The sequence below is a fragment of the Trematomus bernacchii genome, unplaced genomic scaffold, assembly GCF_902827165.1.
Source record: "Trematomus bernacchii unplaced genomic scaffold, fTreBer1.1, whole genome shotgun sequence".
Lineage (NCBI taxonomy): Eukaryota > Metazoa > Chordata > Actinopteri > Perciformes > Nototheniidae > Trematomus > Trematomus bernacchii.
The window spans coordinates 1072773-1086311 of record NW_022988050.1 but is presented as its reverse complement, the minus strand read 5'-3'; the positions used below and the strand labels follow the sequence as shown (position 1 = coordinate 1086311).

General features: G+C 41.3%; 1 protein-coding gene and 1 pseudogene across 1 annotated transcript; both read left to right on the top strand.

Annotated features, from left to right (window-relative positions):
• LOC117473388 overlaps nucleotides 1–13202 on the top strand; it is a 38767-nt pseudogene extending 25565 nt beyond the window's left edge.
• Nucleotides 1007–2238, top strand: LOC117473792. Its single transcript, XM_034119669.1, has 2 exons — nucleotides 1007–1505; nucleotides 1731–2238. Exons 1-2 carry the CDS (start codon nucleotides 1065–1067, stop codon nucleotides 2109–2111), a joined length of 822 nt encoding a protein of 273 aa, XP_033975560.1. The 5' UTR covers nucleotides 1007–1064; the 3' UTR covers nucleotides 2112–2238.
• Nucleotides 13203–13539: the final 337 nt, after the last annotated feature.

Genomic DNA, 13539 nt, shown 5'->3' with positions numbered 1-13539 from the left:
CTTGTAACGGCATAATTACTTAAGCGGAGAATGGAGTAAGTTAACATTACAGCAGGCATAACAACAGCCGGTGTTTATTTTATTATAATATATAGTCGTTATTCATTTGTTTTAAAACTCAATAAGGAAGATTTAAAATTTCACACACGTTGACCGGCGAAAAACTCTGCCCGGTTCACCGACCCCCCTCTGAGTGAATACCTGTTAACTTAACATCTTGTCACAAGCTTTTTGGAAGAAAAGACTGACCCAAGAGGAGGAAACACCACACTTCAAGTCAGATCATCACCCTTAGCTATTTCAATTACCTCTCAAACAACCTAAACTAGTTATAAATGTTTATTTTAAATAAAGTCTTTATGACTCAGAATATGAATAACATGGGCCGTTACAGTTTGTTTTCATCTGATTTCAAATAAACAAAGTCTTGGCTTTCAGAATATTTTGCCCCAAGAGCAATAAATCACCGACCCCCCTCTGAGTGAATACCTGTTAACTTAGCATCTTGTCACAAGCTTTTTGGAAGAAAAGACTGACCCAAGAGGAGGAAAACACACACTTCAAGTCAGATCATCACCCTTAGCTATTTCAATTACCTCTCAAACAACCTAAACTAGTTATAAATGTTTATTTTAAATAAAGTCTTTATGACTCAGAATATGAATAACATGGGTCCATTACAGTTTGTTTTCATCTGATTTCAAATAAACAAAGTCTTGGCTTTCAGAATATTTTGCCCCAAGAGCAATAAATCACCTTCTGTTAGAAGGTGCGACGGGGGAGGGGGGAGAGAGTTAGGCCCCGCTCACACGAGGCCGTTTGCGTTTTATGCACAGTATTCGTATTCAAAAAAGTCTTCCGTTCACATGCATTTGTTTCATTTAACGTGTCTGTTCAAACGAGGCCGCTGGAAACTCTGTAGTACATATGCTGGGACTGTAAGTGGCGCTGTACTTCCACACGAGACCGCTCGAAAGCTGTAGTACATATGGCGGGACTGTAAGTGGCGCTGTAACTTCCGCCACAAAATACACCAAAAGCAGCGAGTATAAGATCCCCCCCGGATGTGTGTGAGGCACAAACAAAACAAACAAACGAAGATGGCTGTTATTCGCGCAAGAAAGGAGCTATTTTCGTGGTCCGACGACGAGGTGGAACTTCTTTTAAGTGTAACACTTGAGTATAAGACGACAAAAATACAGGATAATGTAGACTGGGAGTCCTGCAAGCCTAAATATACGGAGATAGCCGACTTATTTCAGGCGCAATATCCGAGGACCCCGACTGAAAAAGATTTCCCTCACGAGAAGAACACAATTTCACAGGGCCAGCTTACAGCGAAACTAAAACAGGTACAAGGGGACTTGTTCGACATGGAAGAGTCGTCGCCCGGACCAAGTTCATCCCCGAGTTTGGAGCATTCCACGGATTTGCCAGAGTCGAGTAGATCCAACGGAACTCTGCCAACTGCTGCGGTTGTGAGTCATCGCAGGGATCTGCTCCAGGTATGTTCATGATTTCAATCTTAAAGGGCTTGCTATATACTATGATGCAGTACCTTCCACTGAAAAACTGAACCGGTTTAAGCTTGGTAAAATTAGAAAGTATTTAGAGCTGTTTTATTTGTAAAATGTATTGAGAGCTATTTCACAACATGCCTTTTGTGTTCTGTTATCTGGTGGCTATGGTCCTATTGTGTATTAATTCAAACTTTCTCTGGTTTATTATAGGCACGGCTGGACGGCCACAGAAGTGACCGCATGAAGAGGAAGCTTCCAGCTGAACATGCGGTGCAGGAAGAGCTGCGATTAAAAAGCCGGATGTTGGACTTAATGGAGGAAGCAACCAGCCGCAGCGCAGCCAGCATGGATCGTATGAACAACACCATGGACAACATTAATGTGACTGTACAGAATGGCCTTTCCCTGATGAGCCAGTTCATGCAAGTTCATACTAACAACAGTGGATATGGACACTTCCAGGTGCCCTCATACCCACCCCGAAGGCCACACACGGCCACACCAAGATTAAACCCCTCTGTACCACACACCCCACAGCAACAATCTCCTCCATATTCATTCAGGCGGTCACTGGATGAGGAGGAGCAGTAAAGCAGTGAGCTTCTTTTTTTTTCACAGCACTTTTTGGTCAAAGGAAGTCTGTAAACATTTTTATTTTTAACTCCACCAGACTTTGTACAAATGGAGAATCACTTTTTTTTTAAGCCTTTTTTTTTTAGCTAGTAAAGGTATTTTTTTCCCTTTTACTGTGTACACATTTATAAATAATGTTATTAATAAAAAACCTTATTAAAATAAAAGAACAGTCTTGTCTTTCATGTAAGGGTCAATGTACTCCGCAAGCACTCTCCTCACTCTCTTTCCTTCTCCCTCATTACAGTCAGTGAGATATCTATATCAGTGTGTGGGAGGCTGTAAGTCCTTTTCACCTTGTAAACCTAATTTTGACTAAATACACCACATTTATGAAAAGTAACCCCCCCCTAGTGTCAAATATCTGAACTGTGATATGTCACATTGGGCCTTAATGGTAAAGCCCAAACTATTGTTAGGCATATATTATAGTCTCAGATATATAAAAAACATGTCTATGAAGTGTTTTGCTCAAAATACCAAAAAAATTACCCATTATAGCCTCATTCCCTTCTATTTCATCTCTGGAATCAATATGATCAGTATTATGCATTTCACAAAAAGTTTGCATTATGATTTTTATGAATTGTATAAATTCAACTTTGATTCAACATTTGCTTATATTACTTTTACTGAAAATCCTCAAATATTGGTTAAAATACTATTTAGAGAAGGGAAGGTAACACAATCTTAACAGGTTAATATAATAGTTTTTTACTACAGTGTATGTACTATGTTTCGCTAGTGGCCAATACAGTCTGAAAATACCATATCAAAATGTACGGTTCTTTTACTATATGTGTAAATAAATACGGTACAAAATATATATGGACAACCTGACTCAGTAGAATGGGCCATATAACTTCATTCATGAGGATGATGACATTTGTTGCACATTAAGTTCAAAGAAAGTCTGGAAGTGGTTGCAGCCAATTTTATTTTTAGTTTCACACTTTTGACATTGGAGAATCACATAGTTATTTGCTTAGTTTCACACATGTGACATGCATTAAAAAGTACTAAAAACTGTTAGGATATAATACAAAAAATCCTGTAACAGTCCTCAGATTTAGCAGCCAGGTACATATACCTAGCCAGGTATATGAATATTGTACAGCAGCCTGTCGCTGAAGGAGCTGCACAGTGAGGACAGGGAATGTAACAAAGAATGTTTATCACATCTTAATAAACACCTTTAAAAAAAATGTACAGTCTATGTACATACATGGTATGGCCTCCTCTTCGTCCACAATCTGTTTTTTCAGAGCAGGGATCTTTCCAGTTTTTAAGTACATGTTTAGCTTGGAATTAGCAAAGACCCGTGCATCATGCACACTCCCAGGCCACTTTACCACGACATCCATGAATCGGTACCTGTAATCACAGACAGCCTGTACATTAAAGGAATATTTTCCTTTCCTGTTGATGTAACTAGTGGAGTCGTTAGATGGCTGCTTGATTTCGATGTGGGTTCCGTCCACTGCTCCTAAACATTGTGGCATGCCATGTGTACAATGGAACCCCTCAACCAGATCCGCGGTCTCGGGCTCAGTAAAAGGCAGCTTGATGTATTTTGGACCCAGGTGGATGGTGATCGCTCTGCATGTCTCCCTAATAATGAGGGACAAAGACGGGCGGGAAACTCCGAAGGCGTTAGCAGTCTTCCGTAGCCTTCCCTCGTCGCTCAGGTAATAAAGAACCGCAGCAACCCTTTTCAGTGGATCAATTGGCGCCCTCATGTTTGTAGTTTTCTTCTCGATATATGGGCGCAGTTCTTCAGTCAGGGCAACGACAGAGGCTTTGGACATGCGGAAGTTCTCCCTCCATTCATCGTCCACGACAACGCCATTGACAAAATTGTCCCACCAACTGCTAGTTCTGCCCGGTCTTACCCAAAACTTTCTCCTGGTCGCCCTTCTGGTTGTTCTCCGCGGTGGATTTAGCCACATGTCGTGTATGTGGTTCTTCATGTCCACTAGTTGCTTGTGGTTGTCGTAGAAGCACCGTAGTTGTAGCACTAACATATTAATCATGGTCAGTAGCGTCTGGAGCACAACAGCAACCCTGTGATCCGCCATTCTTGTTGTTGTTGTTGTTGTAGAAACAAATCAGCAATGAGGCGGGGGAGAGGTGGGAAGAGGTGCGAAGAGGCGGGGCTGTCGTTATTTTTTCAGGCAATATTCGTATAGAGGCGATTAAACGGACTCGGTTGACCCCCCAGAGCGTTTCGTTTGCAAATCTATCCACCTTGGGACCTGTTATCGTTTGTGTGGTCAGTTTCTATCGGCCTCGTCTAAATAATAGGGCTATACGCACGCGAAACTATGCAGATACAAGCCGTTTTCTCCTCGTGTAAACGGCGCCTTAGACGCTCGTGAATTGTAAACGGGGGGGGGGCCTCTCTGCACGGAGGAGCCGCGGAGAAGAGACACACGTTCACTAAGCCGAATCACAGTGATCTGCTATTTTAAAGTAAATTCAACACATATCGACCCTAAATATAGCATATATTAAGAACGAGAAAGTGTTAACATTCGTTTTTTGTAAACATCTGACAAATGTGCGAGGGTGATGACATCAGAGCATCGTCCTATGGGCTTAGCCCCGGACAGGTACAACAGGTATTCACTCAGAGGGGGGTAGTTACCCATTTACATGTCAAAAAGCAACATACAGTAGGCGGGTGGGGGATGGTGAACGTTTACATTTCTCTACAGAATACATTTAATTTAAGGGGAGCAGTTACTGAGAAGTATATAATGAGAACTGCTACCAATGGTGGCCTATTTAGTTTATTAAGAAATACATATTTTTAGCTTTTTTTGATCTGCAGTAGGAAATGGAGCGGACCTGCAGAGAGTAGCGACAGGGCTGGTCCAACCTGATCTGTAAAGTGATCTAACTAAGTGCTATTCATATTCTTGACGGGAAGTGCAGTGTAAATGGGGGGCTTATATGCATTTGAAAAGCAATATAAATCACACAGTTCGTATACAATAGGCTTTAAAAGCACCATCGATTCAAACCAAAAGAGAAAATGCAGATATTACACTCTGAAAAGAAAGGGTAGACATATCTGTACTCTTAGTGCCAAGTAGCTAAGCTATTCATTCGCAGAAATGTAAAGTGATCTATCTAAGTTCTATTCATATTCTTGACGGGAAGAGTTAGTATACAATAGGCTTTAAAAGCCTTCTCCAAATCAAACCAAGATATCTTGGGTCAGTCTTTTCTTCCAAAAAGCTTGTGACAAGTTGTGAAGTTAACAGGTATTCACTCAGAGGGGGGTCGGTGAACCGGGCAGAGTTTTTCGCCGGTCAACGTGTTTGAGAGGTAATTGAAATAGATTTTTTTTTTTTTTTTAAATAGGTTCCTTGATGATTACCTGGGTGTTTTCAGGCTCTATTTTATCTCTGCTCTGATGTTAGTCGGTTGCTTTGTTGCTTTTCTTGGACAAAGGGACACCAAATGTATCACATTACTGTCTCATGCATGTCAGCGTGCACTTACCTTCAACATACCAAGGAAACAATGTATGTTTTGATAAATGAATGCTGTTTTGGGGTATATATCTGGATAGAACATATCCAACAGGATTAGATGTCCAACCCTTCATCATGTAATTGGTTTTAATCTATGAAGGACAGCCAAATATATTGTGTTGTTCGTGTGGCATTAGTTATCCATGTCCCAGACATTAATTAGGCATACATACACATATATGGTGATACATAAAATAAAGGAAGATTCCATCAAACAATATCTCTGGTGATGTTTAAATAAGAGTTCAGAAATGCACCCACTGCCCTCGCCCAGTCCACCTAGAAGCACCAGTAACAATCAAACATAATTAGGGGTGCCATTCTGAGCAATTATGGAATTTAGTGGTCACATTGTCAGAATGATTTGGCCAGAGAGGAATGATTCAATTAATTCATCATGGGTCATTAGTCATGTTCTCCTTTGGCCAGCGGAAGAGGCAGTCCTGAAGGTACCAAATGACCAGTAAAGTGGAGAGTAATGCAATTTGATTTTAGAGTTATTAGATGGTGAGAGAGAGAGAGAAGGAGAAAGAGACAGAAAGACTAACATATACAGTAGACTAAGACAGACAGAGATGCAAACAGAGAGAGACAAATTGTTTTCCTTATAATGTTTGTTTAGCTTTTCCTGTTGGGTTGTACAAAATATTCAGTGAATCACAAATACATAATGCCACAGGAAAGCTAAACTGGACTGTCAACTAAATCAATGTATAAACTTTATTGAGGCCTGTAATTAGTCAACTACAGGTCTCTTGGGTCAGTCTTTTCTTCCAAAAAGCTTGTGACAAGATGTTAAGTTAACAGGTATTCACTCAGAGGGGGGTCGGTGATTTATTGCTCTTGGGGCATTAAAAACAAGATTTTAACTTTAGTTTTTTATATAATATCTGCATTTTCTCTTGTGAAAAACTAAGTCTTAGTTTGGCCATAGTTATTTAATATATAGCGCCATCTCCTGGTTAAACCCTGAAATTGGAAAATAGTGGGAGGGCTTAACATTCCCACATACTGGTCTTTGGCAGGTCTTAGGCAGGTAACTGGCTGGTAGTAGGCAGGAAGCTGTATGCTGGCGTCCGAAATAAGATGCCCCATCTGTAATAATTAAAAACAAAACAAACAAACAAACAAACAAACAAACACACAATCAAAAAGAAACAAAGAAAAAGAAACTTCATAAAAGCGATAAAATAAAATACTGGCTGCAACTAAAAGTGCAATGATAAGGCACGGTTAACCTTGATTTAAAAGAACCCAGGGTTGGGGTGAACCTCAACATTTCAGGCAGTTTGTTCCAGGCTTGTGGTGCATAAAAACTAAAAGCTGCCTCTGCAAATTTAGTTCTGACTCTGGGGACGACGAGTAAACCCGCTCCTGTTGATCTGAGAGCTCTGGCTGGCTCGTAACAGTGAAGCATCTCTGACATGTATTTTGGTCCCAAACCATTAATTGCTTTGTATGTTGAAAGTAGGATTTTGAAGTGTATCCTTTGTGTAATAGGAAGCCAGTGCAGATCTTCTAGAACTGGGGTGATGTGGTCAATTCTCCTAGGTTTGGTGAGGACTCTGGCAGCAGCGTTCTGGATGAGTTGTAGTTGTTTTATTGATTTGTTACCGAGACCTGTGAAAACACTATTACAGTAGTCAAGTCTGCTAAAAACAAAGGCATGGACTAGTTGATCGAGGTGGTGTTGGGTCATAAGTGTTTTCAGTCTGGCTATGGTTTTTAGGTGATAAAAAGCTGATTTTGTGATACCTTTGATGTGTTTTTTTAAATTTAAATCAGAGTCCATAACTACACCAAGGTTTCTGACATTGTCTGATGTTTTTAACAGTATTTCTTCTAATTGAGTTCTGATATTGGCCCGTTCTTTTTTGCACCAAAAACAATTGTTTCCGTTTTGTCCTTATTAAGTTGCAGGACATTGTGATTCATCCAGGTGCTGATTTGTTGTATGCAGCTTTTCAGAGATTCTAATGGTCCTTTGTCGTCAGGGTTTATTGTGATATAAATCTGAGTGTCATCTGCATAGTTATGGTAGGATATTTTTTTATTGTTTCAGGATATGAGCAAGTGGGAGCATGTAAACCTTGGCGAAATCCACATGTCATGGGTGTTTTTTGATATTTGCAAGGACCAACGGATACAAAAAACTCTCTGTCCCGCAGACACGATTCAATCAGTGAAGGGCTTTGTCAGATAGTCCAACCCAGTTTTCCAATCTGTCCAGTAAAATGTTGTGTTCAACTGCATTGAATACAGCACTGAGGTCCAGCAATATTAGGACTGATATTTTGCCATTGTCAGTGTTCAAGTAAATGTAATTTAGAACTTTAGTAAGGTGTTGTAACCTTTTGGGGGACTTATTAGGCTGCGATTGTTTTGAACTTCTTAGTAACCTACAAGGTACTCGTATATTGTTTCTATATACCAAGACAGAAAAAGTAGGAAAAACAATGTAACTTTGCTGGGAATGAAATAAATAATGAAGCAGACTCCTTAAGTGACATGAGCCGGGTTACTCATTTTTAAGACGTTGATATACTTTATATTGTTATAACTTGTATATTTATATATTTAAAGAACCAGCGGTAAACTAGTGTCACAATCTCAATATCAGTGTTTCCTGCTTTATTTTGAAAAGTGATCACCCCCTGTGTTATGTCTGTTTTTACTTCCTGTCTCTGTGTCTTCCAGACTGTTTGGTTACCTGATTCTGTTCACATGGTGCCTTTGTGTTATTACTGCCCCGCCCAGCTGTGTCTTGTCCTTGTGATTAGTTCTTTGTTTATTTGAGTTCTGCTTTTCTGTTGGTGTTTGTCAGATCCTTGTTTGTTTGTTCATGGGCAGGGTTCTGTTTAGTTTGGTTTGCCTTAGCCGCGTTCACACCAGGTACTTTGCCGTACTTAGTGCCCCGGCACTTATTACCCCAGGGCACTTAGTACAGATCGCGTTCACACCGGAATAAGTTCCCTGAGGGAAGATTACGCAAATGAGCCGCTTCTTCTTCTTCTTCTCTTTTTAATGGCGGATCGCAAACAGCTTTTGATTGCATACCGCCACCTACTGTACACGAGTGTGTATCATCATGTCATCCCTCTAATAAACCAGCATATCGAAAAACATAAAACTAAGAAACCATAAAATAAATAAATAAAACAAAACAAAAACAAAAAACAAATCATCCATGATCTATTCTAAGCTACTGTTAGACTCTTTTCCCTATCCCAGTTTCCTTCAAAAAGGTGAACAGTGCCTTTCTGGTAGCTCTTACTTCTTCTCCTGATGTTCCCAGAATACCAGCTACATTCCACTCCCTCTGAGTTGAACTGGTAATGTGATTTCCTTTTGTGGTGCACTTTTTGCTAATCTATCAGCACACTCGTTCCCTTTCACCCCCTTATGAGCAGGCACCCAGCAGAACTGCAGATCTATGCCGCTTCTGTGAAGTCTTAACAGGCTGTGATTGATTTCTATGAGTATGTCTTCTCTGGCAGTTGTTGTTGACTGTATGCTTTGTAAACTGGATAATGAATCTGTGCATATCACCACCCTATCTGGTCTGACCTCTTCCACCCACTGTAATCCTATTACTACTGCCAGCATTTCTGCTGTGTACACTGAAAGTTGGTCTGACGCTCTTTTTGATATCGATATTTTAAATTCTGGGATATATATACCAATTTCGACACACTCTTCTTTGTTCTTAGAACCATCTGTATATATTTTGAGGTAATTGTGATAATTACTCCTGAGGTACAAACTTGTTTTGAATCCTACTTCATTTATTTGCCACTCTCTTTTCTTTTCTACAATACTCACATCTATATGTACTATTGGAAAAAGCCATGGGGGTACACTACTGAATGCAAATGAGCCGCTGACGTCACTTCGTCTTCTTCTGCTTTGGGTTTACTGGCAGGCCGCAAACCACTTCACGGTGTATACCATAGATATATATAAACACATATATCTATGGTGTATACTGCCACCCGAAGTCCCCGGCCGGAAGTCCCTGGAGTTGGGGACTGGCGTAAATCGCCAGAACGCCGACACCTCGGGTCTGCCCCGCGAAAAGACTCCGGCCATGTCGTCCGGAGCACACCTCTCCTGAGCTAGGGGAACGGGGAGATCTCTGCAGGCGGCTGCCTTCCTTATGAAGGGGACCGCGTGTTCGGCCGCCAAGCTGGCACCCGGCTCCGACTCTGTCTCCTCCGTCCGGGGGAGAGGAGAACCGAACGGTGAACCGTGGAGGGAGACAGGGTAGGAGTAGTCCGACTCCTGCCCGGCACTCGGCTCCAGGAACACGAGGCCCTCGTCCGCGGGCTCGTCAGCCTGGACGGGCCAATCGTCCTCCTCGCCGCAGCAGCGAGAGCCGCCTCTCTTCGCTTCCTGTCGCCCGAGGGGAGACGGGCACAGTGGGGGAATCGCATACAGTGTTTCAGTGCTGCGCGGGTGCGCAGGGGATTACCCAATAGCGATAGCCTTAGAGGGCGTAGCCTATACGAAATAGAACCTACATTAATCCTGTATGTGGGTCCGCCCTGCTCTGCTCTCCTATGATAACTAGAGTAAACTAAAGAGTTTAACACTAAACAGTATCATTGTTAATGTAGATTTATGTTAAATGGTTAATATGTATGTTTCCTGTATCTATTTTCCTACAGGAGGGAGAAGGACAAGGCTCATCAAAGTCCTAATGTCTTCCTTTCCTCCAATGGTGACGTTGAAGATGTTAATTTCCTTACGGTGGTCAGCACATGCAAGATGCAAGTTTACAAATTTCCCTTCGATATTCAGAACTGCAACTTGTCTTTCAGGTCAATTCTATACTCTGGTGAGCATGCAAGTTAGGCATTAATCTAAAGTATGTGTGTGTGTGTGTGTGTGTGTGTGTGTGTGTGTGTGTGTGTGTGTGTGTGTGTGTGTGTGTGTGCGTGCGTGCGTGCGTGCGTGCGTGCGTGCGTGCGTGCGTGCGTGCGTGCGTGCGTGCGTGCGTGCGTGCGTGCGTGCGTGCGTGCGTGCGTGCGTGCGTGCGTGCGTGCGTGCGTGCGTGCGTGTGTGTGTGTGCATTTCTTCTTTGTTGACCGGATAAGAAAACCTATATTATTTTCACTTCAGATGAGGGCATTACGTTTAGAGGCATGTTCAACAATGCAGGTTTGCTAAAGTGGACTCTTGAAGATATGGGGACCCAGTACGAGTGGCTGTTCCTCAACTTGACAGTCAACACATCAAATCTCACCACCCCTGGAGGATATACTCAAAGCAGGATTGTTTATACTGTAAGTATTGAGGACATTTTACTGTCAAAATGTGTTTCTTCTGGCAAATATTTGCATGTAGATTTCTGAAGTTCCACTTGCTGCTTTTGCATTTAACCTGCAATATAAAAAGCAGAATTAAACACTCTGGCACATTTATAATATGATGGAAATGTGTGACTGCCAGTTTAGAGGACAGTTTAGTTTAGTTATTTATTCTACTTAAACCAACATCTACAGCTTTTATTTTTTGGACACTGGGTGTAAACGGAAACAATTAGTCAAACTGTTTCTTATTGTTGGGGAAATATTTATACCTTTGACCCAGTTTCTCAGTTTGTACTGCCCTCACTGAGCACAGGCCTACAAACTTGGGCTGTTGTGCTCTCAGTGTTTTGTCTCCCTGTTCCTGTCTGTTGGCGTCAGCTGATAGAGGTGCTATAGTGCTTTGCCTGCTTTATCTTGTAATGCACAATGTTGATTATTCTCTCAGAGCTATATACAGGGGTCTGGGGTAGAGATCTTCAGAATTGGATTGGCAACCGCTGTGTCAACTCGTGGCACAGCACCTGTCTTGTGAATTCTCCGGCCGAAGCTCCAAATAAACCATCAGTGTTTGCCATCAAAGTTCCAGCTCTCCCCCTGTCTCTCTGAGTTTCGTCTCCATTGCTTCAGAAGTTTCCATCACACTTATGAACACATACATTAGTAATGGAGTAACATTACAATTAATTTGTTTCTGAACACCTTGGCAATTTAAGTTCAATATTCACTACTATTCTTAGTTCTGTTTTCGGTCTCTACCATCTCCTTAGGGGAATATGTATCTCCTTAGCTGCTAAATGCATGACTAAATTCTCCAGACGTTTGTTGCAGCAGTGTGTTTATCAATCCATTACCAACATATAATATAATATAATATAATATAAAACACACAAAGCAGCTCTACTGATGAATTCATTGTCAAAATAGTTTTGATTTTTACAATGTAAATGTCGAATAAAGGTATTCTGATTCTGATTTGACAAAATTTGCTTAAAAGAAATGTATTTGAGTATCATGAACCAACTGACCATTAGAAGTTCCTGCCCTTTACATCGCCAACTTCTTAGTGCCCATCCTGTTCTTCTTCTGTCTGGACTTGGCCTCCTTCCTGATCTCAGACAGCGGGGGCGAGAAGCTCAGCTTCAAGGTCACTGTGCTGCTCGCTGTCACTGTGATGCAGCTTATTCTCAACGAGATTCTGCCTTCCTCTTCAGAGAGGATACCTCTCATTGGTAAAGCAGCACAGTTATTATTTAATTTCACTGTCATTTCCATTAAGCAGAAACAACACATGAACTGACTTAGTTTCTTGTCATTGGTGTCACTTTCATGACGTTGCCTTTTCTCTTCAGCGGTCTTCTGCATTGGGATATTTGGTTTGATGATGATCAGCCTTCTGGAGACGATTTTGGTGATGTATCTGATTGATAGAGACTCTGCATCTGAAGAAAACCAGGCAGATAAAGGCCTGAGTAAGGACTGTGGAGACAAACAGGGCAACTAGGATGGACACTTTATTTATATTAATTGAATACACAAAGAAAAATGTTCGACTAATAATCCATCTTCTGAACATGCTGCTGTGTCAACAATTTCCTTTCAGATGTGAAGAAATGGACTCACTGTGCTTGTGTGTGTAATGTGTCTGATGAACCGCCATCTGAACTGCTGTCTGTGACCAAAGAGGTGAGAATTGGGTTACTCTGTAAAGGGAATGTGTGCCTAAATTAAAATAATTTTAATTAAAATAAATACTAGTAAAGTATAAAACAGTTTAGGGTTACTCACAGTTTCAGAGGTTTGTTTGTGGGAAGAGATGTTACCGTTGGATTATGTATATGAAATATTTGTATTCTTTGAGCACAATGGACACAAAACAAAAATGTTAAAGGTTGAACCGTTTTCAATGTTTAATGGTTCATAATCTTGTTAATGATCAATCCACCAAAAAACGTCTGCAGGACAAAAGAAGCCAACTGATGGAGGAGTCCAATTCCTTGGAGAAGCTCCCAGATGAGCTGAGTGAGGCGGTGAAAGCACTCTCTCTGCTCCTTAGCAGGAAGGAAGAAAGGAAGCCCGACTACTGGACCAGAGTGGCTAAAAAATTGGACAAAGTTTTCTTTTTTGTCTATGTCATAGTTTCCGCTCTGTTTTTGGTTGTCATCTCTTCATTATGGATCCATGCAAAAGACGAGTAGTGGTAAACAATTGGGGTCTATTCAGAAACATGTTTTTTTTATTATCCGACTTGTATCTTTGCAAGTTTGTCACCAGAGAGAATTTATTATACATTCTTCTACTGAAGGCGGCAAAAGTCTGTGGAATAAACTTGCAACACTAAGATTAAATGTATTTCGGGCCAGCTAGATTAAGTCTGTCACAAATTCAAAAGCCAAACATATCCACAGGGAAACAGTCGACTACACTAACTATTGCTTCAAACTGCGACTCCACCAAGTGCAAGCAGTGATGCACAGGTCAGGGCCAGATCCAGAATTTCTCAATCGCTTACCCTAACCCTAACACTAACCCTAT

What these genes read in the sequence shown, in the direction of transcription:
- LOC117473792 (XM_034119669.1), top strand. Translation starts at nt 1,065, where the DNA reads ATGTGTGTGAGGCACAAACAAAACAAACAAACGAAGATGGCTGTTATT. An exon ending in ATCGCAGGGATCTGCTCCAG is followed by an intron (nt 1,506 to 1,730) that starts GTATGTTCATGA and finishes GGTTTATTATAG; the next exon opens with GCACGGCTGGACGGCCACAG.